Genomic DNA, 26,592 nt, shown 5'->3' with positions numbered 1-26,592 from the left:
CCCCTAGCTGCCAGCCCGCGTCTCGGGCTGGGTGTCATGGGGATCCTCTGTGCCCGTTTAACTTAGTTCTGTAGGTCAAGGGCTGCTCTGTACAGATCCAAGCCTCAGAGGCTCCCCCTCTGTCCCGCTGGCCTCTCAGTTGGAGAGGGGAGACCCAGCAAAGGAGTGCTGTTCCTCGTTTGCTGCTCCCTCCCCTTGGGACCAGTCCTGCACCGTTTTGCCTTTTCTTCTTTCTTTTTTCCTTTTCTCCTACCAGATTTTTGGCGTCTCTATCTTTTGAAGAGGACGATGTTCTGTTGGAGTTCCGCAGGTGCTCTGGTTGGCTGAGTGGGTCTGTGGATGTGAGTCTTGGTGTATTTGTGGGAGAGGGTGAGCTACGAGCGTCCTTCTACTCTGTCATCTTGGCCTTCTCCTTCACATTGGTATTTTAAAGTAAGACCTGTTGGTTTTGATGTCAGCAGTGGTTTGCAAAGGATGAGTTTCTTTGGATTTTTAAGTTTACATTAAGATTCTGCATATACTGGCATAGATACCATCTGCTCACTTGCAAATGACCTAGCCCACTTATCCTAGTAGAGTCTAGAGCACGTGTGGGAGATTTCTAGATTTGAAAGGCATTAGTGAAATCAGGTAAGCTGGTCTGCTTAGGTTCCAGGGGAGGGCCAGAGGTCCAGAGGGTTAGGCGGCTTGCCCACGGTCACGCAGCTAGAGAGACCTCCAACCTCCTAACTCCTGACTCATGGTGCGGTGTCACATTGCCTCACCTCTGCATCTTCAGACACCTAGTGAGTGTAAATATAGCTAAAGCTCTACTTTTTGCTGCTGATATGTCTTAATTTGACCTATTTAAATGAAGAAGTAGTAAAGCAGCGAGAGCCAGAATGGCATTCTGGGACAAAATCGGGCTTTTGAGACACAGCGAAGATTCAGATTTTGCTCAGCATCTTCTTGCTGTGTGTGACTAAGTGTGTGCCATCATTTCCTTCTGCTTCATTTTCCTTATCTGTGAAATGGGGAGACCAAAGCTGTGTCTTGGGTTTTGGGGAGGATTAAAGAGATGATATATGTGAATTACACTGGTAGATATATTTCTGAAATGATGGCTGTGGGATGAAATGTCATCCTGATCTTCAGTTATTCAAAGATATTTTAGGGCTCTTTCTACATTTTCAGACCAGATGGTAGCATTTATGAAAACTAGTACACATCATTAAGCATTTGTCTGCTAAAGAATTTCTGTTCTTTGGGGCAACTAGGTTTGTTTTCTGTAAGGTAGGTAGAGACGACAAAGGAATTCAGTCCCTAAAAGTGGAGAAAGGCTTCCGCAAGACGTATTCCATGTCTTTGGTCTTCCCTGATGAATGTTAAGTCCATTAGGTTTCCCCTGTCAGTCAGAACACAAGGACGTGACTTGCAATACTGTGGCCACATCTTCTGCCCAAGCGTGTCAGCTTCCTTCATCAATGCAAGCCAAGGGTGGGGGTGGCTTTTCTTCTTCCCTGTTGTGAGGGACAGATGCCCTGTCAATATGTTTTCTGATTTGAAATTTGCCAGTTGAAGAGAGAAGGAAGCCACTCTTGAGAGCGTAAAACAACAGTTTAAAGCACGCTGTGCTTTTTTAAAATTTCCAAAAGGTCTCTTCACAAACATTCCTGTCATGATCATTGAGGGTGGGGAGAAAGATGAGGTGCAGACTCATCACTCCTCCGAGCCTCCCTTGCAGTGAACACTAATTTTCACCACCCTGTTCGCCTTCACCCACCTACTGGTGCTCAGATTTGTGCTGGGCTTTTTCATCCTGGCTTCCTGTTCCACAAAGACTGCTGGTTTCCAGAGCTATGCAAATCCCGTTTGCTATAAAACTTGATTTTGAATTATAGTTAATGAAACTAAAAAAAGGTGACATGAGGACTTAATTTTTTTCTTCTTAGGAGAAAGAGCCCTCTATCTTCTGCCATCACTGTCTTTGGGACCAGACCCTCTTAGAAAACACCATTTTTGCCTTGTCTTCAGAGGCTTGACATTTAATGGAATCTTCCTAGAAAAGCAGTCTCAAGGGTTTTCCTACAAATGTCTGTCAGAACCTCAACATCCACTCACATGAGTGTGTCACATCCTGTTTTAGAGATATGAAAGGAAAACTACTGTTTTTTCTTTACTTTCTGCCTGTAGAACACTTAGGTTTTCCCCACACCAACCAGTTCTCTAACTCTACCTGGGTGTCGCACAATTCTATTCAATTCTGACACTGTCTGCTTGGAATTAGCCTCAGATTAGTTAAGGGCTCAGTCCCACAAGACTGTCCCAATTTCATATGCCAACCCAAGTCTGTGTCACTGGTGCTTCTGACCCCTTCTTGGGTTTGCTGATTTGCTACAGCAGCTTACAGAACTCAGAGAGTGGGCACTGGTTCTAGACAATTACTTAAAAGTTCTTGAGTCAATAAGCCGATGACTCTCAAATTTCTCTCTCCAGCCCACCGTGTTACATGCTTATGTATTTTGATACCTTGTAGTGACTTATGAGAACTCAGGCAGATTTTCCAGTCTCACTGAGCCCCTGCATCCTCAGCTTGTGGATGCACCCAACCCCCTCTCCACAAATGGGAGTGATATGGTGAGACCCACAGGGTGCTTGCTGTTGTGAAGCTGAAGTTTATATTGTTTTTGTAAAGCTTCTGTCTGATGCAATACTAACTAAAGCTAATCCCCACCTACCAAATATAAAACCAGAAGAAAAAGAAAACTTGTAAAATTTTGTTTTATCTTAATTTTTTGGGGGGGAGGGGATTGTCTTCCCCTTCTCCCTTTTATCTAATGGCCTAGCCTTCAAGATTCCAGGTGATTCCTTCTTTATCATGGCTGCATAGTATTCCATTTTATAAATAAACGTGTGTGTGTATATATATATATACACACACACACACACACAAAATTGTATGATATCACTTACATGTGGAATCTAAAGAAACCAAACTCAGAGAAACAGAGATCAGATTGTTGGTTGCCAGCAGTGATGTGGGGGGGGTGCATAAAATGGGTAAAAGTGGTCAAAAGGTACAAATTTCCAATTATGAGATAAATAAGTTCTGGAGATGTAATGTACAGAGTGATGACTGTAATGGACAATACCATATTGTATAAATTCTGTATTTTAATACCATATTGAAAGTTGCTAGGAAAGTAGATCTTTAAAGTTCTCATCACAAGAAAATAAACATGTAACTATATGAGGAGATGCATGTTAACTAAATTTACTGTAGTGACCATTTAATGATATAGAAATACCAAATCATTATGTTGTACACAAACTTACGCAATGTTATAGGCCAATTATATCTCAGTAAAACCGGGAAAGAAAAAAAAAAGATTCCAGATGTTATCAAATAAGCTACTTTCTTTTGGGCTCAAGACCCATGTGCTTAGTTATATGTTTAGTACAACCTTGTGGATATTCTGTTAGACTTTGTATTGGCTGAAATTGAACCACCTTTATACTCCCTCCCCCAAATCTCTTCCTCCTGTGTTCCTCATCTCAGATCTTTATCATCACTTGCTCAGGTATACAGTCTAGAGGTTGGAATCCAGTGGTTTTCAAACTTGGTTTATATTAGAATTCCCTAAGGGACGTTAAAAACTATAGGTGACCAGACCATGAGCCGGACCAATCACTTGGAAATTTGGGAGTGGGACATAAGTTTTTTTTCCCCCTGAGCTTTGTGTGTGTGTGTATTTATTTATTTATTTATTTATTTATTTATTTATTTATTTGACATATAGTCAGCTTACAATGTGTCAGTTTCTGGTGTACAACATAATGCTTCAGTCATACATGAACCTGTATTCATTTTCATATTCTTTTTCACCATAGGTTACTACAAGATATTGAATATAGATCCCTATGCTATACAGTATGAACCTGAGCTTTTTATTGTTCTGTAATACACAAAAAGTACAGTGTGCAAATCATAAGTGTATAGTGCAATGAATTGTTACAAGCTCATACTTTCATATAAAGGTTCCTGATTCAAGCAGCTGCACGCTGTGGCCTCCTAGAAGCCCCCGTCTGCAAACAAGCTGCCCTGACTTCTAATGCCATGTAGTTCTGTCTGTCTTAGGGCTTTACTTCAGTAGAGTCGTAGAGCTTGTCCTCTCTAGATCTGCTCCTTCTGCTCAATGTGGTATTCGTCATTGCTGTGTGGAGGGGTAGTTCTTGCATCCTCATTGCTGTGTAGAGTTCCATTGTGAGAATAGAGCACAGTTTATTTGTCTGTTTTCTCACTGATACACATTTGGGTGTTTCTGTTTTCTGGCTATTTTAAACAGCCCGTTTTTGTACTTGTCTCTCATACACATACACATATCTGATGGATAGATGCCTAAAAGGGGAATTGCTGGGGCACAGGGTGTAAATGTTTTCAGCTTTTGTAGGCAGATACTGTCAAATTGTTTTCCAAAATGTTCCACCAATTCTTACTCCCACCAGCAGTATTTGAAAGTTCAGGTTGTTCTACACCCCCTGAACACTTGATATCTTCTGAGTTATTCTTCCCGCACTTTAACGATCCTTGCGGGTATGTTGCAGTGTGTTTTTATTTGCGCTGCCAAAATCATTGAGTTGAGCCCCTTTCTGATATCTCATTAGGTATCTTTCTGAAGTGTCTGTTCAAGTCTCTTGCCCATTTGAAAATGCATTATCTTTTTTGTTAAAGATTTATATGAGTTTTAAATAATATTTTGGGTAAAATCCTATTTTAGATATATGTAGTGTGAATGTTTTAACTTATTTTATTGGTTGCCTTTTAACTCTTTCTAATGATTTCTTTTGAAAGAAAGAAGTACTGAATTTTAACATAGTCCAATTTAGCACTATTTTTCTTTTTGAATAAGTGCTTTGGTGCCCAATTTGAAGAAATCTTTGCATTCTGTGCAGATCATGACTGTGTTCCCCCATATCATTTTCTAGAAGTTGTGCTGTATTTCCTTCCATAGTTAGATCTGCAGTCCACTTGGAATCAGTTTTAAGTATAGTGAGAGGTGGAGTCAGGAGTCCATGTTTTTTCTTACTGAATCTAGTTGACCCAGTACCTCCTCTAAAGGGATCAATGGCGTTAAAACCTCCCCAGGTGATTCTAAGGGGCAGCCAACCCCTGCCCTGACACCGCCCTAGACTCCCTCTTCTTTCCCCTCACGTTGAGTCAGGCACCTGGTCCTGTTGATGCTGCCCCCAAAGGACTCTGAAATTCCTCTCTTCTCTCCTCTGTTTCCTTAGGTCTCATCTATTACGGCATTCTCGTAACTAGTCTCCCTGCCTCCAGTGGCTTCTCATTTTGGGAAGACCCCTTCCCACTTCCCCTCCACTGATGATAGGAATCTTTTTTTCCCAAACCTCAATCTGACTTAATTTGAATTAAATCTCTTCTGAAGGTCTAGATCGTAAATTACTCTCTATCTGAAACCTTTGATGGGAGAATCTAAGCTCCTTAGCATGCAGTCTAGGACCGTTCACACCCTGGTTCCAACTTTGCGGCCACTTTGCCTTGTCCTCTCTGGCATGGCACCTAAGCCACAAGCACCTTGCGGTTCCACATACAGCAGGCTTCTCCATGTGCCTTTGCTCATATTGTCCAGATGCCGAGAATGGCCGTTGCCACCTCTCTGCCTTCACAGCTCACTCTTCAAGAAACACAGCTCAGGCATCACCTGTTTCATAAACCTTCCCAGCCTTATTCTTCTAGCAGAATTTGTTGCTCTGTTCTGTGACATGCACACGTTATCAGCTGACTCACACTACGGCCAGCATCTGCCCCGTGCAGCAGTGAGTGGAGCGCTCTCTGATGCTCCAGCTAGATAGTAAGCTCCCTGAGGATGGAGGCTGGGCCGTGCTTCTCTCAGTCTCCCTGGTGTCATCCCTCCCACGCAATCGGGGCTTAATAAGTACTTGTTTTGTTCATTTAATCACTGAAAAAAAATCTTAAGAAAGCTGACTTTTGGTAAATACCAGTTCACTCAGGGAGTGCAGATTCAGAATTTTTCTTTATCGGGGGATACGTAATTGTTTCCAGTGTCACCTCTGTATTGATTTTTATTCATTTGATTTTTCAATCCCTTTAGTTAGGGTTTATAATTTAGCATAGCAGCCCTCTTTTACTGGGGGAAATGAAAGCCTGTATCCTGATTCTGGGAGCTTGTGTGATCAGCTTCTTATCATTTTCACATAAAGCAGCATTTTATGCAAATTTGAGGTGACTTGCTTCCAAAGAGCCAGCATTAGTAAGAGTGATTGGAAAGTGGGGTCCCGCCCTTCTGCACCGTAAAGAACAGTCAGGAGAACAGAAAAGGCCCAGCAGCCTGAAAAATCTTAAAATCTTGTATCTATAAGGGAAATACCAGTCTGATGGCTATCAGCATGACCTGCTCTCCTGAATCATCCTGTCAGACCTCAGAGTTCGTATGTAATTAGATCTTATCAGCACCCTCTCACTCCATTTCAGAGCATGATAGGCGATATGTTGTGCTTTTGAACAGGGAAGTCTTTTCTAAGGATTAGAAGAAATGATGTGTATAGAAGATTTTATTTTAAAAAATCAAAACTTTTAAGTGAAATCATTCAGCCCACAGTTAGTAAGCAAGCATCTGTTATATGCTTGGCCTTGTGCTAGAATTCAGTAGGAGGCAATTTCTCAACTTATAACAAGAATGAGACATGCAGGAAAGAGAGAAATAAAGTATCGTGTGAGATATGATCGCTGTATGTACAGGGCACAGTGGGGGCGTAAATGAGGGAAAGGGGTACATATACTTGGCAGCAATAGAGGTAAAGAGTAATTGGGAAACACCGTAGGAAAGGTGTGCCTGGTGTTGTGTGGGGCAGGTAGAGAGAGAGGGAAAAGGTCATTCTGAGAAGAGGGCCAGTCCTAGCAACTTCAGGAAACTGCTAGAAGTTTCCTGTGGCTGAAGGCCAGGATACACTTTCTGTCTAAGAAGAATCACAGTTAAGTAGAGGGAGCTTAACTGTCTCCTTTTTCTCAGCTTTTTATCAACGAGGAACCTGAGACTCAGAGAGGTAAAGTAACTCATGCAGAATCACACAGGGAACTTGCTGGCGTGCCTGACGCTCATAGAAATAGCCAGTATTTATTGAATGTTTATCGTGTGCCAGCATTGTGACATACATTATATCATCTAATCCTTACATCATCCTAACCCCCTGAGGGGGAGGTACCACTTTACAGATGAGGAAACTGAGGCCCAAAATCACCAAGCAAGAAATAGAGCCAAGATTTGAACTCAGAGCATCTGACTGCAGAGTCTGTGTCTTAACCGCACCCGTTAAACTGGCTGTCCTTTCCGGTGTTCTTTCCACCTTTAGCAGCTAACTTACACCTACAGTTACTCTCTTTTATGTCTACCCTGAAAACAGAGTTACAGAATTGAAATATTTACAGTCACTTTTATTGATTTACTTTCAGGGTTCTATCAAGGATAGACCATCATTTTTTGTCAGTTTAGATTTCAGACCATCAGCCTAAGAATTCAGTAGGGGAAGCAAAGCCATTGGGGATGTTATAGACTAAGAGATTTATTATAGGAATCAGAGGTTGAAAAGCTGTAGGATGATCTGGGTAAATAAAGGGCAGAAAAAGCGGAGGTGAGGATCAGAAAAGGTTCACTGCCCAGCCCTGACCCAGGTAAACAAACTTAGGCAGGAATCTGGAAAGTAGGCAGGTGTGGCTGCTGGAGCAGCACTGCAGAGGGCAGCTGGCACGGAAGACTGTGGGAGGTTGTTGGCTCTTCAATGTCACTGCCTCTGTGAGTTTGCAGCAAAAGCTCCGTGGCAGGCCCGGGGTCACTCTTGGTCAGCAGGATCAGCATTCAAGAAAAAGAGCTTGGCACAGAGTATATGAAGTTGAGGACAAGCTGGAACCCGTATCCACCTCTGCCTTCAGAGTGTATGGCTACTGCTTCACCTTCACATCCCATATCTTGCACAGCCTCACGTGAGACCAGTTCTAGCTTGGAAACGTGCAGAGAAGGGGTTCTGGGAAATACTGCTTCCTGTACAACCAAGTCAGCAGTGGAACACTCCAGCACACATACTCACAGAAAGGAGAGCATGGAAGGGTAGAAAGGACTGCTTTCCTTTGTCTTCAGTGCCTGTGGTGTGTGTCTGTGACAGTTACTCTCTTGAGTGTTCATCACTGAATACTGATAACAGAATGAGATGATTTTCAGGGATACATAGCGAGCAAGATTTGGAGCCCGGATTTTCACCTGTGTTTGTATGAGCCAAAGCTGATGTTTATTTTAATGCACTGTGCTGCTTTCCATGACAGGCAAGACCTAATGGTTTGTTTTCCTGTTTAACTAAGATTTAGCAGAGGTACTGGGTTTTTCGACATTCCTGATTAGTTAGCACACTGGTTACTTGGGAGAGACGGAGCAGTGACTCACATGGACGCCACTTCTAGGTCAGAGGAAAGTAACTCCATCTGGCAGCAGGAGTAGAGCTTCTGTTTTGCTCTCGGCGGAGCGTTGACTTCCCTTTGGCTGTGCCCAGAATGAGGAAGCTCGTCAAGGGATGCTGCAGATGATGCTTTAGAGCTGGGAGATGACTCAGATTGAGCCTTGGCTGCCCCTGTTTCTCTGCCTTAAAAATAGTATAGATGTTGAGGCCAAAAAAGAAACTGCTTTTTTTTTCCAGCAGGAGACAAATCAGTGGAAGCCTTTTTTAGGAGTAAGTCTTTTTTTCCCAGTCATCCTAATTTTACATCCTGTCGTTTCAGTTCACCAGATTTATTCCTTACAGAAATCACCTAGATGTGGACTCATCAACACCTTGCCTTTGATGGTTTTTTCTGATGGCACTTCACCTGTTCATCCTTATTAACTTTCATCTTCCTGGCCACTTCTCTTTACACCCCTGAACGTATCTCTCAGTAGAACTTTTTGGTGGGAAGACCCTCAAGGTTAGAGCAGTACCCAGATTGTCAAGATCCTGTTAGTATTGTTTATCCAGTTCAGCCACTAAATTAGGTCTCCTGATGGAAAAAGAAGCGGAAAATGTCTTAAATTTAGTTTTTCATAATGAAAATAATATATGCTCATATTATAAAAAATTAAATAGTTTTGTAAAGCTTTTTACAAAAAACAGCAGTCCCCCTGGAATTTGCATCCCTTCCCCCATTTCCATTTCGCAGAAGCAGCACTTTCAAACCTGTTTGGCTCTTTCTTTGGTTTTTACTTCTTGAAACAACATGCTTAGGTTGCTCTTGCTAGATTTTCCAGTTTTAGGTGTTTCAGTTTGATTCCCTATTTAGAAGATGAGAATTATTTGCTTTTTTCCTGTTTTTCCCTTCCTTCTTCCACATCCTTTCTCTCTCTCATTTTATCAGTTTGTTGATAGCATAATTTTTGTTGGGTCAATATTCAGTGTTTACATTTTATGCCTTTATAAACTGGTAGAAAGTGGGTAATATGATTATATTTCCTTTCTTGTACAACCTTTTTGTTTTTCCTGGAGTTAATAGTTGTTTTAATTTTCATTTTCTTAGCTTTCTGTGTACCTTTTAGTAATTCTTTGCCAAACCCTCTACCACAAATAAGAATTTCCTGTCAGGAGAAATTAAACATGCCAGATGTTAATCATCTCTGAGAGGCATATCTGGTACTGCATTCTAGATTGGTTGCTGTCTTAGATTGGGTCCTCCCAGAAGCAAATCATGAGTCAAGGATATGGGCATAAGTGGTTGATTTAGAAGATGATTCCAGGAAACCCTGTAGTAGGAGTAGGGAAGGGGAGGAGGCCAATGAAGGGCATACTGTAAAGTGAGGCACAGTGGTGGGCAGCTATAACCTGATTCCCCTGGGGATGGCGGGGAGCCTGGCGCTCCCTTGTAGCTCGTGGCTCCCTGAGTTGCATGCACCTGGTTATGTGTAGTGTCAGCTACAGTTGTCCTCAATGCCTGGTGCACAACAACCGTCTTGACAGCCCCCTTTGTCATCATTTTCACCTCTTTTCTTACACGAACTCCCTTTTTCTAGATCCCATACCTGTCCCTTTTCTTGACACCTTCATTTCAGTAGATTGCCTCTTCCATTACCTTGGGAAGAAAAATAAATTGAGATCTTTGTGTATTTGGAGATGTCATACTTCATTGATAATTTGAGTATAGAATTGTAGATTATTTTCTCCGGTCATTGCTTCATTGTTTTCTGAGGAAATTTCTCATGTTGTTCATGGTTTTCTCACATTCAGTGGCCTTCTAACATTCAATACTTTGTATGTAACATATTTTTTTTTCCTCTCTGAAAGGTTTTAGGACTGTCTCTTTGTCACCAGTGTTAGGAAATTTCATATTAATGGTCCTTGGTCTGGACCCTTTTGTCCATTGTACTGGGCATCCAATCTACCCTTTCAATCTGGACACGTTCATTAGTTGAGAAATCTTCTTGAACTTTTAAAAATAATTCCTTACCCTTCTTTTTCTTTGTTCTTTCCTTTTGGAGCTTCCATTATTCAGCTGCTAGATCTCCTGGACTGATTCTGATTTTACGCTTTCTTTCTGATTTTTTAATCTCTAGTTTTGTTGTTGTTGTTCTGCTTTTGGGGGGATTTGCCTCAAATTTATCATCTATACTTTTATGATTTTTTATTTTTTTGTATTACTGAAATTCATATTTAAAGTTAAATTATATTTTAGTTGCTAAGAGTTCGCTGTTTCTTTTTTATTTCATGGATGAATTATCTTAAACACCTAAGAATATTAATGATAGTTATTTTTCTTTTCCTAAATTTTTTTGTTTCCTACAATTTCCTTGTTTGTTTTGCCTCTCGCATGTTAGAAGCTTTCTTCAGAGTCTGATGTTAGTGGCTAACCTTTTCTACTTGAGTGTGGGACAGTAAAGCTAAAGTGGGTAAATTACAGTTTTACTAATCCAAGAGTCTTAAAAAAAATTAAATGGTTGTGAATAAATTTAAAAGGCAATCTTTTCAGATATCAGTGATATGAACATTAGGTATTTTAGATGATTGGAAGAAATAAAAGTATTAATAAGTGAAGTGAAGTGTTTGCTTCATTCTGAGGCAATCAAGCCTCAAGTTGTTGCACTGGGTGCTTTCAGCTGTGAGTATCTTTCAGTCTCTTCTCTTGAGTTGGCTGTATTCCCCAGGGAAGAATCTTCCTGTCCCCCGCCCAGAGGGTGCGAACCTGGCTGCCAGTTTTCTGGGGGACAAGTAAGGGAAGTGGGCTGGTGCATCCCACAGGTCACTGTCTGGACTAGCCCTGATGCTCTGTTTTCAGTATAGGTCAGCTGTCTTCTCTCTTCAAAAGAATTCTGTTAGATCACTACACTTTTTATTCTCAAACAAAAGAAGCAAGTTTCCTGTTCCTATTCTCTGTAATGTTTCAAAAGGCTCTCAGTCACATGAGCCAAAGGATGTGAGCAGAGTCTTCTTATGAAAACCACTGCCATGATAGTCTACTGTGTCCAAGGTGGTCTCTTTATTAATTTATTCTTTCCTTCAGCAGACACGTGTTCAACATCTACTGCATGTGCAGCTTTCTGCTAACCCTCTCTGGGAGAGACACAGAGCAACACACCAGTATCCTGCTCTCATGGGCCAGGGAAGAGATTGCTTTTAGGAGGCTGTCCCTGCAGTAAATCCAACTTGCACTAGAATAGGGAAGGTGAGAAAGTAAAGATGGGGGCTTAGAGAGATTGTAGCAATTTGAAAGAAAGACTGAAGCTGTGGGGGGAAAAAGTCAATGTGAAGGAGAAGAGGTAGGTCCCTTTAGAAGAGAAGACAAGGGTGCCCAGGGACACGTCCAACTTAGTGAAGCAATCTAGGTTGAGACCATACTATGGGAATTCTAGTGTCTTAAATTTGTATTTTTCAGGCTTCCTCTCTGTTTCTTAAAGTCCTGCTTTAAAAAGTCATTTAAAAACAATTATGTTAACATTTTTAAATGATTAATTCAGAAGTCTGATGATTTTCTTTCAAGAAGTTTTGCTAATCCAAGAGTCTTAAAAAAATTTAATGGTTGTGAATAAATTTAAAAGGCAGTCTCTTCAGATATCACTGATACGAATCATTAGGTATTTTAGATGATTGGAAGAAATAGATATACTAATAGAATATGGTTTTCTTCCCCCTTCTCATGAAAATACAGAACATATTCAAGGTATTTTTAAGTAATTAGTAGAAGAATAAAGCTCGTCATGGCTGAACAGCATTCAAAATGATGAATTTGAAAATCAGCCGCAGCATATTAAAGTGTTACAATTACTTCTAGTAATTACTGACCAGAAACAGCCCTTAACAGAACCAAAGTATAAGTACAAATCAGTAACAAGCCTTTGGAAAAGGAATAAATCTTTAGGGTATAAAATGGTCAAAATAGGATTTGAAGGGATTCACCGCCATGTGTGGTTTCATTACTCTGTTTCTTCCATCTCCATTTATCTTCTTTCCTTCTATTCATTTTGTACCTCTTATTGCCTGGTATGTGCTTACTTCAGTGTTATCTGTGCTGTTGTTACCCTCTCTCTGTGTTTCTCAGTACCTTGCGTGTATTAGCTGTTATTACATTTACCATGTTTCTTGCTACTATCGGTTTATATATCTAACACCTCACTACCCTGTGAGCACCTTGAGGGAAGGGGCTGTGTTCTTCCTGGATCTCAGATACGGCTTGTTGTAGAAAAGTCTTTGAATATATACCCTAGTAATAGCATTCCCTCAAAACTGTGTGATCATGTGACATTTTCAGTTTCTGAAATTTAACGTATATAGTACACTTTTCTTTGAAAAGCAGAGTAATGAAAATGTGAATTTTGTATTTTTTCCGGTGACCGCCAGGCTTTACATACCACTATTAGCTTGACTAACTGCCGTTTCTAAGCTTAAAGACACTTCTCTTCCGAATTCTCCTTTGCAGTGCCCACCCCCATGGGCCAGAGTGATGCTGTACTTCTGTGACTTGCTGTCATCTCCCCGCATGATGCTTAGTATACACACTTCTCTCGAATTGCTTTTAAAACAGACCCTACCCTCAGTTCACAACAAACTTCATAAAGGCAGAGGCCATAGCTGTCTTGTTCATTATCATATCCCTGGGGCAGGCTTGGGAGGGAATCCTGTCATGATAATTCTCCTCCTCTCCAGTTTTGACCTCTGAAGCCCAAAGTTCAAGTAAAAGCCTATTTGAATCACATGTTCAAGTTGAAATGTTGACCACCAAATGCAGGAAGTATGTGCTATGGGTGTGATTCTGTCAGGGGTTTCCATGCAGATGGACTCCGGGCACAATCCTAGGTTAATGGACAGTCCCAGCTCTGGTGATGAAGCTGAGAAACCCTGGTGTCCTAGTATCATTGGCTTTAATAGTGTGCTAGTAAAACTCTTTCTTCCATGAAAACTGGATTTGCCTTCTAGGCATCTTCTTTTATAAAAATAAAAGCAAAAAATAAATTGAAACTCTGTCTTTGTGGCATAGAACTGATTTTATGAAGAACTTATGTATGAGAGGAGTAAATAAGTCTTTTTAATGAACACGATATTTCTGTACTTCATGGGTCTGTTTACTGTTTGAATCTTAGTTGAGAAGTGATTTTGAAAATAGTTCTATTTTATACATGGTGTAAGTGAAACATGGCATAAGGCCCACATGCAAGAATTAACAATTAATTTCCTACTTTAGTTTGTGCACTCCTAGAATTGAAATATAAAGTAGAATCCTAAAACTTAGAGATCACGTAATCCAGTACTTTTTCAAATGCTTTCCCTGGGCCACTGAGGTCCACAGAAGCACAGCAGGGCCACAGCAGTGAAGAGTGTCGGAGAGGGCACAGGGAGCGGGCAAGAACACAGAAGGATAGCATCTTCACCTGGAAGAGCTTTGCCTTTTCTGTTAAATTCCTCAGAAGATTTTGAGAGATAGAGAGAGTTCAGTGATTTAAAAAATATCTGTATTTGTCTGTGGACCTACCTCTAGGTGAAGGTGCAAGTCTCAGTCGCTGATTCTCCATCCAGCCCTGTTTCCACTCCATCACATTGCCTCCTGTGAAAGTCTCTTATCTCTTTGCCTCCAGCTTCCAGAGCCAAGCTCAGCATGATCAACACCATGTCAAAAATCCGTGGCCAGGAGAAAGGGCCAGGCTATCCCCAGGCAGAGGCACTGCTGGCCGAGGCCATGCTCAAGTTTGGAAGAGAGCTTGGAGATGATTGCAACTTTGGTAATGAGTGCTTTCTCACAGTTTAAGTGTTCATTTGTCCATGGGGATTTTAGTGCCACTGAGAAACTCTGTAGGAGAAAATTCAAACCATTTTATGTTTTGCTTCTCAGTTTTAGATCTTGTACACATGGGCCCAAAATTTGTTTTCAGAGCTGTTTCATGATTTTTAGTATGATTCGTCATTGGAATTTTATTTATATTCTTTTTCCCTGCTAAGAGCCCATCATTACGGTAGCTGGCTGACCCATCCAGATGCCTGGACGTTTACCCTGGCATGTGTCTGGCTGTAACTGAGTTTGGGGGCACAGCCAACAGTCACAGTCAGCATGATTCAGCACTCGGCCCCTGGGCTTTCTCTGAGATGTCTGCTCTTCTCTGTATGGTTTTACCGCTCATTTTACCAGTCCAAGTGCATTCTCTCACCCCTCCCTCCTTTGACCCTCAGCTACCATACTAACCACCTCTGTTTTCACTCCTTCACCATGTGACGTCTCAGAAAATGACAGTCCTTCCTGACTGAGCCCTGCTCTCCGTTCCTGGTGTTTGCCTTTGCTGAATGCATTGGCCTTAAACAGCTCCCCCATAAGGGAAAACTATTACTTACAAAGGAGGGTAGGGAGCTTCCAAATTTGCTTTTTAAGGAAAAAGCAACGTTTTATGTTCTTTATGATAAGGATTCCACCACCACCCCTCAGAGGCATTGAGTCTCTTGTACTCAGTGAACTCTCACGAGCTCTCTTAAGTGGGAAACTACACTGATCTCTGGAGGGCATCATATACCGTCTCTTGTCTTGGCTGCCTTCAGAAGCCAGGCTGTAATCCCTGGGTGTTCAGGCCCTGTTATTGCAAATTAATGTCAGCTTTGTTCTTTGACATGCAAGCGCTTCATTATTCCCTTCCAGGCCCAGCGCTTGGAGAGGTGGGCGAGGCCATGCGGGAACTCTCGGAGGTGAAAGACTCTTTGGACATGGAAGTGAAGCAGAACTTCATTGACCCCCTTCAGAATCTTCACGACAAAGATCTGAGGGAAATTCAGGTATCTGCAGCCAGTAATCTGGAAAGTGGGCAGTTAGGGTCATACGGACGCAGGTGCCCTTTCCCTGTAGAATGCATTTTTTTAATGCTTACCGTGCACATTGTCAGCACTGACGGGGCACGTAAATTGCAAAACAATCCAGCAGGCTAAATCAAGAGAAACCAGAAATGCGGCACGTTTTGCCCCACTCTTGTGACTGTGCCACTCATGAATATCACACTTGACTTCTCTGCGTTCAGTTCTCAAGTTTTTTCAAGCTTTTTTCTCCTGAAGGACAATATCCTTTCCTTGATAATATATAATTTTATTAATTGTTCTGTGGTTTCCTGGGCTAATTTCACCCTCTAAAATACTAGCCATACCAGTTGTTAGCTTGAATACTTAGTTATTTTATTGCTCTCTAAACAGTGTGTTTTTATAGTTTCATAATGGTTATTAGGATTGAGGAAAAATAACCAACTATCCTCTTCCTAAAACATGTAGAACAAGTTGAGCCATTCCAAATAAATGAAGTCCAGCTGGTTTTACCTCTAACAAAGTGTGTTATGTTTACTCATTCACTCCTTCAACAAATGGTTGTTGAACTTGTCTGAAACTTGATTTTCTTGACTGTAAAATGAAGTGTCATAACCTGCAGCCCCCCAGTCTCCTAGCTAAATCTCCCTCAGCCCTGTCACCTGCTCAAGGTCACACAGTTAGTATGTGGCAGACTCACTGTACATCCAAAATGTAACCCTGACTCCAGTACTCTACCCTGCAGCTGCCTGCAAGTTCAGATGTTGTAAAAGAATTTTCCTTCCAAAGGAACAAACATTTAGTTTGGATCAGGGCCTGGATTGGAGGCAGGGTGTGCAGCGGGAAGGAAGGTCGAAATTCTTCCTCCTTTTCTTCTTGTTCCTTCTCTACTCCCAACTCTGTTTCCATTTTCTCCCCTTTCGCTCCCTGCACATCCAGAACCAAGGGGAATCTAGCATTTTCTCCTACCCAGTCGTAGTGGAGTGCTGCAATTTCTAGGGAAAAGACAACTTGCGCACTTGGTCACTAGAGGTGACGGGCGAGGCTGGGCAGCCCGGCACCTGGGATGATGCAGAGAGGGGCTGAGCACAGCATAGGGCATCAGGTCCCTTCAGAGCTCCCTTCTAGTTAGGTCTTGTGACTAAGTGTCATCCTCTGTCAGATGGCTCAGATGAGAGACTTAAATTAATCCATGGTTCCCTGAAAGCTGCTATCAGTCCACTAGGCTAAGTGTTGAGACATAGATTCCTAGACGCCAGCCCTGCATGTTCTAATTCAGGTGATCAAGAATCCATATTTTTATAAGTGTCGTAGGTGGTGCTAACAGAACGGATAACCTCACAGGTAAATAGTTTCCAGCACTGACGTTCTATGATACGAAAAGTAAGAATACCATTCTTTCTCACTTCGTTTCAAGGAAAGTGTTTCTCCTCAGCCTTCCCATGAAACACCATTTGCCTTGAAGGTGTGGCTTGTGGGCCCCATAGGCCTGTGCTTTCCGAATGCGTAGAGTGTGTACACATTTCCAGCTTCTGTCGTGGGGCAGAAAGACACTTTCCAGCTTGGCTCTGGACCGGCAAGAGCAGAGAGTAAAGGGCACTGGTATTTCCCACATTTTTTGGTTCCTCTTAATTAGTTTCAGAGACGTGTCCCTACATTTAGCCTTTGGAAACATTTGCCTCACAGGTGCATGTTTATTCTTCTGGTGGAGTGATATTTTAGGACTTAGCTTGTCTTACTTTAAAGCTAATGGGCATGATGGGGAAGTGAGCTGTCAATAGGCCTTTTCCTTAAGTCCTTTCAAAGCATTTCCCTGCCTTTTGACTTTTTCAGCATCATCTAAAGAAGTTGGAGGGTCGACGCCTGGACTTTGATTATAAGAAAAAACGACAAGGGAAGATTCCAGATGAAGAGCTCCGTCAGGCTCTGGAGAAATTTGATGAATCTAAAGAAATTGCTGAGTCAAGCATGTTCAACCTCTTAGAGATGGATGTGAGTGACTCGCCTATGGTTTTTAATTTAATCTTGCCATTGAGGCACAAGTTTAATGTGTCATAATGGATTGCACCATGTGGTGAGAACTTCATTGGATGGTTATTCTTTTAAATAATTTGAAATTATAAAGTAGACTGAGAAATGGTAAAGCTTTTTCTGTATTCTTAGTTTAATTTAACTAGACTTTTGTCTACTAATGATCAATAGTGGGGAGATAAAGAGTGGTTCTGATGACCTGTATGTAAGTCCAGTAGCTTAAAAAAATACTCTGTTGAAATGTAAGGCAGATTGACTTCAGACTAAGAATATCAATCAAGTAAAGTACATTCAGAAGTCAGTGTCCAACAAAGGTTAAGATGTTCTGTGTTTTGAAGTAAAGTTGACATTTTCTTTCCAAAGGTAATTTCAATTGAGATTTAAGATTGTAGCACAAATACTGCACTTGGAGCACAGATGAGATTGTTTAAGAGTTGCTTTTACATTTCCTGAATACTAAATTAGTATTCATGGCTTTAGAAGTTACATTCTGATCATTCATATCATGAATCCTGTTCACCAGCTTCCCTGTCCTCGCTCATCCTCACCTCTGGCCCTATGAGTTGCTGACCAACTCCGGCCAAGATGGTTACAGAGCCCTGATGGACTTATCACTTCCCCGGCTGGTGACACAGGAGGCATGTTGAACACACCCAGACTCTCCCAGTGCCCAAAGACAGTGTCGGTTTGTGTTTGTGTAAAATAGTTTGTCCACCTACCTGCTGAAGAGGAAAACTCGGCGTGAGGATGACCTGAATCAGTGGTCCTTCCCTGTACCCTGGGCCCCACCCCAGCCCAGACTCCTGGGGCAGCGTGGCCTCTGTTGAGTTGGAGACCATTATTCAGCTTGATCACAACACAAGGTGCAGAATGAAGAAGAGTAACAAGGATGCTTAGAACATTAGAGCTGGAATGAACCCAAAATGTCGCTTGACTCAACCCTTTTACATTCGAGATGAGGCTCAGAGAGGAAAAGGATTTTCCATCATACCACACAGCCTCCCATAGTGCCTCACATGAGACATCCATATTCACATTTGTATTAACAGCACTAATGTTGTCTTAGCACGAAAAGTATAGGGAGCAAAGAACAGTCCAGTCAGTGTATCTTCTTCCTGTGGAAAATCAGTACAATAAGCCCGATCCTAATCAGAAGGCTGTAGCTGAGCATAAGCTGTTTGGTAAAGTCCTGTGGCCTTCAGGAGGATTCTGACTCGTGTGTCTCTTCATGGTACTGGAGTTTCAAAGCACAAGGATGCTTTCTTATCCTTAATCAACTTGAAATGTGCAAAACTATCTGTCAGCCTGTCTCATGACACAGTCATGAGCATCTCCAGACACTGGGCAATGTCAGGGGTAGCTCTGTCATGTCCTGGGAGTAGCAGCTGCTTCAGGACAGTGATCTGGTAACTAAGGCGTGATTCCCCCGTACATCTGCAGATTGAACAAGTGAGCCAGCTCTCTGCGCTCGTCCAGGCCCAGCTGGAGTACCATAAGCAAGCAGTCCAGATCCTGCAGCAGGTCACTGTCAGACTGGAAGAAAGGTATTTTACAGTTCCCTGCATTTTACATTTCCCTTTTCTTGTTACAAAACTGTGTGTAAAGGAATGGAAATAGTAGAGAGAATATATTTGAAGAAGAACTTCCGACAAAATTCCTGCTGATCCCACACAGGCACCTTGTAGACCATTTGTTTTGGTTTTATATTGTCTTGGGCTTTGTTTTATTTGTTCTGTTGAATCTAATCTTGTGTTTATAAGAGATTGATACTTAGATTATATTTTGGCTGCCATGGATGGGACACTGGGATGCTGGTAATGATAATGGACATGATTTGCTGGGCAGCTCTCATGCATGGGTACTGAGGGCACGTCCTCGTCAGTCATTAACAGCCCTGTAACCCACATGTTGTTAGCCTCTCCAGCAGACGAGCAGACTGAGGCTCACACGGTGGTGCAGTGGGGGTTCACGTTCAAGCATAACCTTTTGGAAAGCTTGTGTTATTGCACACCTTGTGTTTCTCTGAATGGTGACAAGATCCATCGGGGGGACCTGCTTTCTTAAGCCTGTTCCACCTTCTTAGCTGTGCCCCATAGCTGGGCGGTGATAGTTTTCTTTACTAAAGGGACTCCCAAGGGTTGCAGGGCACAGCCTACTCAGCTGTATGCAGTGCCCTGTGCTGTCTAATTCAGCTCAATGTGTATACATCAAAGGGTCACCTCAGCAGGTAAATGCACAAGGCGGCCTCTAAGTATGATGCTTGTTACGGAAACTTCCTCACCTGTTTCCATCTGGCCAGCCTCTTCTTCTCCTCAGTATCTTCCCTGAGGAGTGCTTGATTGTGCATCTTCCCTCAGTACATCCTTGTGGAAGTGTGTGTAACACTCAGAAGCCTCTAGAAAGGTTTAAAGTCATGCACTACAAAGTACTAAAGAAATATTATGTCTTTACAGCATCTGTTGAGCAAGAAGGCCACTTTTCTTTTTTCCTTGGAAATACGTCAAAGTCGCTACCATTTGACAATCACCATGCCCTTAACTCTGCCCACCCTTGCAAATCTGCTGCACGTTTTGCTTAGTGAGCCCCTGAAACTGGAAGAGACTTAAGGGCATGCAGCAGACAGTGACTGCCTGTCCCTTCTGCCTTTCTTCTGATTCATTGCCCTGTCCTACATGCCATTCTCAGAGCACACAGCATTTCCTCCGTTCCTCCCTCACATCTTGTCAAGCTCTGCGTGGAATCACTTTCTTCTGGAAACAACTGTTCATCTAGAAATGACTCCTACCTGTCTTTTACCTCCTTCCTTAACCCTTCTCCAACTTCCCTGAGGACAGGGAGACTCCTCCCCACCCCTGCATTCCTGCCACATTTTGTCCATATCTCTGTAACAGCACTTTCTACAGTTTACCCCAACCAGTTGTTTATGCTCAGACCATAAGCTGCTGGAGGATAAGAAATGTGTCTTATTCATCCTTGTGTTCCTGGCACCTCGCACAGTGCATGCTTGCAAATTGAGCTCTGAATAAATGAGGGAGAAAATGAGAGACTGAGAGAAAGGATGAAGACAGTGAGGGTATAGCCAGAGAGGCTATGACCACGGCACCAGAAGCAGAGACAGACACAGATAAGAAACCTGAGGGTCTTTCTCAGATTGGCCCTGCTCCACAGTGGTAGATTGGTGGGTGACGTAAGCATTTTCTGCATTTTATTGCTTTACTTTTTGTTTCCTAATTGGCTACATACTCCCCCCACTTTTCTTTTTAATGCAGAATAAGACAAGCTTCATCTCAGCCTAGAAGGGAGTATCAGCCTAAGCCTCGAATGAGCCTGGAGTTTCCATCCGGGGACAGCACTCAGCCCAACGGGGGCCTGTCCCACATGGGCACCCCCAAACCTGCAGGTAAGGAGTTGAGACCTTGGGCTGTGGGCACGCCCCGCTGACACTTCCCAGAATTTCTAGGAGCAGTCCAATCTGGCTGCATAAGAAAAATAAAGCAATATATTGCTTACAGGATGGTTTTGTCAGGTAGAAACTCTTCTAAAGAAATCCTGCCTTCTTGTCTCATTGAGCATCTCCTCCCCGCCTCTCTGCTCTCCTCTCCTCTGCAAAACTTTCTTTGTTTTCATCATCCTCAGTACACAGCTGCTCTAACTAGCTCATTTGATTTTGACCCTCCTCTGTGGTCTCAAAATCCCTTCAATATGTCAGTTTAGTTGTAAGGATGTCCTCTTTCTTCTCTCTTTCTCCCCTTCTGTGATTCCAGCATGCCGGAGGGTGAACGCCCCCGGCCCACATGCAGCCACACAGAACCCACACACAGCAGCTCCACAAGCCTGTTGAGTTGGATTTCTTGAGTCACAGGAACGTATGGGTGAATATATTTGCAGATGAATATATTTTGAACCTCACCATCTGCTAGGTTTCCCTCCTCTCCCCACCCTCCAGCCAGTTCATTGTGCTGTGGTGACAGGTTGGTATAACACAAGTTAAAACTTAATTTCTATCAGGAATGTTGATATATACCCAATAATGTGTTCTTGTAATTGGCACCATTGCCCTCCACCTCCCACACACAGATCAGATAAAAGCCTGTGCTTGAGGTAGATTCAACCCGCATCTGCTTGGAGGAAGAATGGGCAGTGACTTGTACTGGATGTGGATTTAAGGATATGCAGCTCTCTCCTCTATTCCCTGCATCCCCAGTGCTGGATGTTCTACAGTAGGAAATGTTTTGTGAGATGCTCTCAGGAGACTACGTAAGGAAGAAGGGAGGCCTGTGATGACGGTGGCACTCTCTGCCCCTTGTGCTTGCCTGTGCTGCTCCGAGCCCTCAGTGTGGGGATAAAAAGCAGTGGCATTTAGAAGTTAGCTGGTTACAAGGACTAGTCCTGAAAGTTGTATAACCTGCTTTTCCCTGCTTGGAACCATATATTTCACTTTTCTTTTGGAGACTCATTAATTTGCTGCTTAAACTAAGTTAAAATAAATTTCATTGTCCCCCTTCAAAGCCCTCTAGACGGCAAGGCGCTGTCTGCACTTGTCTGAGTTTATATATGTGTGTTTGTGCCCGCTGTGTTGTTGTTTACTCACTTAATATAGATCCTTTTTAAGATATGATTCCATCCTTCATTGTTTAATTGAAGGTAGAGAATATTAGTTTATATATGCCATAGCTCTGATGCACGCTTCATATTTACATATGCAATATATAATGCAAAGGTGTAAATCGTATCATTTTTGCCTAATCTCATTTAATAGCCACAGTAGTACTGTGACGTAAGTTTGACTGTGAGTTCCAGTTTGAGACCAAGAAACTGAGAGTGAATTGTTTTGTGCAAGGTCACAGAGAGTAAGAACATGAATCTAGTGTTTTATATTACCTTCTTTTCACTGAATTACAGCAGTTTTCCAGATCCTGGGGTCTTTGTTTTTAAAAAGTGAGAACTGTGCTGTTATTCTGAAGTTGCAAAACACTATCCTTGACTGTACTCTTTCACATGTGCAGAGGTTTTAAAGTGCTAAACCTGGAAGGAATTCTGGCCATCCTCTGTTATGAACCTAAATCTCATTCAGACTCCTTAAGTCCTTGAGCCTCCTGTCTCTGGACATCGTTAGGAAGGCCAGCCTGGAGGAACTGTGTTGTATGTATCATGAGAATAGATGTAGCCATTTTTCATACTGGAAATAGAAACGAATTCAACAACTTCCAGAAATGTGAGAAAGTTTCTGAAGACTGGTAGAGGGTGAGGTGCTAAGCAGCAGGCACTGGAGACCAGAAGCAAGAGGAAGCTTCAGCAGGAAGAGGAGGGAGGAGCCCAGGGGGACAGCAAGCCGGGCAGGTGCAGCAGGCGGTAGATATGTGAGTTAAATTCCCCTTGTCTTTCTGTGTTCTTCTCTCCTGCTCCTACACCCAGGTGCCCCAATGGATCAGCCCTGCTGCCGAGCTCTGTACGACTTTGAACCTGAAAATGAAGGGGAGTTGGGTTTTAAAGAGGGTGACATCATCACACTCACTAACCAGATTGATGAAAACTGGTACGAGGGGATGCTTCATGGCCAGTCAGGCTTCTTTCCCATCAACTACGTGGAGATTCTGGTTGCTCTGCCCCGTTAGGATGTTACTCTGGCTGGCTCACCTCCTCTTGGCCCAGATAGTTAAGTTTAACCACTGCTTTGGTAATGCTGCTTACAATACATCCCAAGTGCAGGCCGCAGTGGTCCAGGTCATCAAGCCCCACCAAGTATCTTTGGTTGACTTGCGTGATCCCACAAAAGTCATGGTGATGGATGGTATCTTCTTAGTCTGGTGGGCATGACACGTGCTTTTTAAACATCATCTGAGACCAGCCAGTAGTCACAGAACTGCTGTTGACACAGTTCTCAGGAGGCTGTGGCTTCTTAGATTATGCCCGCGAGCCACATCACAGAAAAACCATCCTACCGGAGATACTATCTATCACCTGGGGCCTTTTCAAGGTCTCAGGTTCTCCACTGAAGTAAAGGAGAAAGTTCTTGTTTTCACATAGATCCCCCTCCCAAACATGTGAGTCACAGAATTGTCAAAGAAAGCCTCCCTCACCAGCAAGCTGTCTTCTGGTCTGAATGAGTCAGTCCCTCGATGCTACCAATAGAAAAGTGTTGAGTGTGGGTTCAAAGCCTTCTCTGAAAAGTCACCCTTGTTCCCCAACTTATGCCTGTTTCTGAGGTACAGCCAATTTTCTTCCCTCCATGCTATTACAGCCAGAGGGGGCTCCCCTTTTATTTCTAAGTCAGTTAGCAGTCAGCATGCTGTGGGAGAGGCTGAAGAGATTCTCCCTTAATGAGAACTTGGGAAGAGATCTGGTTTCCAAGCTTACATTTCTTGCTGTACAGAATCCATGTATGTATTTAGGGCATTCCTGAGGTTACATGCAAGGGGAACAAATATCTTCACTTGAGTTTTATTTATGATTTACATGTTTCATGAGTCCATTTGGCACAGAGACACAAGGAGAAAAACACTAGAAACCATTTTCCCACTAGCTCATAGACCAAGAAACAGCAACTATCTTCCCTTTCCACTTTGACCTTGTGTTCTTTGAACATCGTTTGTGCGTATTCTGCCCTCAATGAGGACCAAATAAAGATGATGTTTGTGCTTAGCAGTTTAAGATGTGTGGCTGCATATGCAAAACTCTTCCCAATTCAGTCATTCGTTTTATTTCTGTCCCTTCTACCTTATCTTCGGTTTGAGTGTACAGTGCTGTGTGTAAGCTTACGAGTGGTTTTGTTTTTGTTTTTGTTTTTGTTTTTGTTTTTGTTTTTGTTTTTGTTTTGTATCAGTCACTGAAGTCCTGTTAGGTATCCAGAGTTCTATTTATCTAGCTGTACAGATCCTTTCAGAGGTTTAGTGTGCTGCTTCCAATGTGCCACCTGCGACAGTGGATCATGTGGAGTGAAAGGCAAATCTTACTGCTTAATGTATAAACTCTCACCACGGGAAGCATTGCTGTTTCCAATAAATACTGCTGAAGACAGAACCAAAGGCTCTGGTCCTTTATTTCATGTCAGTTCTCTGGGTCCCCAGTGGGTGGACTGGGGCTCCTTCCCATCTTAATTGCCTTCTGATACAACCAAGCCAAAACTGGTTCCAACCTCGGATCTACTTCTCTGTGAGAAGGGGAAGTTCTGTTATCAAGAACTTGATAGCCTGTTGGCCTGGACACTGGCAACGTCTTGATAATCCCAAGGAGGAGATTTGGAAGAAAGGCTAAGAAAGCAGGGAGAGGAGCTCTCATCATGGTAGTATCATCAGAAGAATGTAATGTTCAGAGGGGCAAGTAAAATATACCATTTCAACCAGTCTTTTGTTTTCTTTCATGCTTAAAGAGAAAGGAATAGACATGGAAATACAGGTTGGCCAAAAGCTAGCATTCTTAACTCTTGGTGTGTATGTGGGGGTTGGGGGGGCGGGGAGAGGGAAACAGTATGTACAGAATATGTATTTCCTGAGAAATAAACTTGCCCCTGAGAAAATAAACTTGTGCTTTATGTGCTGAGTGTTCTTTGTGTTCTTCCACTCTAAGACCAATTATCCAGATACTCTCATTAAAACAAATATTTTTAATCTAATGTACTAATATGTGAACTGCTCTAACGTGAAAATAACATTTTTGCTAGCTGTGAGTTAGAACATTACAGATCAATTCTTCAAACCCATTTGGAAAAAGAAATTACTCATGATATTATTGTGAATGGAGACAATTCAGAAGAATCACAGATAAACTGTTAAACTCAATAAGTGAATTTGGTATGATTACTGGATATATTATCAATATCCAAAAAATATTTTTATATACCAGTAACACTCAATTAGAAAAAAGGAATTAAAAAACACAGTTTACAAAGACATCATAATTCAAACCCATAGATATGACTCTAATACAAATCATACAAGATCTCTACATAGAAAATTATGAAACATGTTTGAGAAAAAAGATAAAGAAGACCTTAATAAGTGAAGATATATTTATGTTAATGGTTTGGAAAACTCGGCATTGTAAATATGTTCTTTCTACTAAAATTGACGTATAGGTTTATACATCAATTTCAACCAACCAAAATCTCAGGAAATTTTTTCTGTGTTTGAAAATTGACAAGCATATTATGAAAGTTATGTGGAAATGCCACGGGATATTTCTTCTTAAAAGAAGAACAACAAAATTGAAGGAATTTTTTTAGATGGAAAACATCAAATTATAGAAATTAAAATACTGTGGTACTGATGCAGTGATGAGACAAAGGTGACCCACACAGAAGAGCAGGTCCAGAAAGAAGGATAAATACATTCAACCACGTTTGAACCCATAAAGCTCTCCATGTGTGTAGTCTTCCACGCTGAGATGTGCCTGTATCTGTGCAGTGGTAGTTCTGTAAGCCTAAAGGGAGACCTGAGAGCAGCACCCAGCACCAACTGGAGTAATCTCATTGTGAGCCAACGTCAGATGAAACTAAATGACCACAACAGCTTCCAGGAGGTTAACAGTTTTTTAGGGAGTCTTTTGGAGACTGCTAATAATACACTCACCAGATTCAGAACTGCCTGGTTTCCTTATTTGTATCAAAGTATAATAAATTCCTTTTTACAAAATTTAAATGTAGAAAAGAGCAGCTGACTCTGTGGACCACCATTGGAGAAGTTGCATCTACCCGTAAACACTTGCTTTTCTAAGTCTCATCTCAGAATGAACTGTCTGAGGTGGAAACAGAAGAACTAAGCTCACTTGAACCAGTGTGGCAAACTGTGAGGCAGTGGTCTCATTTTAATTTTTGTAATACGTCTAATAGGTCCTAAAAAGAAAACTTTCTGGGACAATAATTATTTTCCTTAGTTTCTCTTTGATAAAAAAAAAAAAAATGAGAATAGGAATGACATGACCAAGAGCTGAAGTTTCCCGTGCACTGTTTATAGTATATAGTGTATATCCTGAAATGTACCAACTCTAGCATCTGCTTCACAGTGGTTTAGGAAATCAGGATTATCCCCAAGCCCTAGTTTCAAGACAGCGTCTAGTGTTCTGGATCGAACCCTATGGGCCCTTTTAAGACGCTCATTTCAAGACCCTCTTATTAACCAAATGAAGTACTGCTTTGCAGACTGCCTTTCATCTGATGGGGATGGGGATGGTGACAGGAAGGACTTAATGCTGAAGGACACAGCAGCCCGAAGCTTCCATTTGGAGCTCTGGGTGATGGTTGGTGAAGACCTACAGGATAATATGGCTAAGTGGCCA

The 26,592-nt window shown here is 42.1% G+C and overlaps 1 protein-coding gene across 2 annotated transcripts in view; it reads left to right on the top strand.

Annotated features, from left to right (window-relative positions):
- Positions 1-24,775, top strand: part of SH3GL2 (SH3 domain containing GRB2 like 2, endophilin A1) — a 171,881-nt gene extending 147,106 nt beyond the window's left edge. For both annotated transcript variants that reach the window (XM_031449657.2, XM_064490188.1), the window contains 6 exons: positions 14,094-14,237; positions 15,140-15,273; positions 17,122-17,280; positions 18,760-18,863; positions 20,589-20,719; positions 22,735-24,775. In XM_031449657.2, the coding sequence (XP_031305517.2) occupies positions 14,094-14,237; positions 15,140-15,273; positions 17,122-17,280; positions 18,760-18,863; positions 20,589-20,719; positions 22,735-22,934 (872 nt within the window). In that variant the 3' untranslated portion in view covers positions 22,935-24,775. The remainder of the gene's footprint in view (positions 1-14,093; positions 14,238-15,139; positions 15,274-17,121; positions 17,281-18,759; positions 18,864-20,588; positions 20,720-22,734) is intronic.
- Positions 24,776-26,592: the final 1,817 nt, after the last annotated feature.

This window comes from Camelus dromedarius, chromosome 10 (assembly GCF_036321535.1).
Source record: "Camelus dromedarius isolate mCamDro1 chromosome 10, mCamDro1.pat, whole genome shotgun sequence".
NCBI classification, from domain to species: Eukaryota; Metazoa; Chordata; class Mammalia; order Artiodactyla; family Camelidae; genus Camelus; species Camelus dromedarius.
This window is presented reverse-complemented; position numbering and strand designations above follow the sequence as displayed.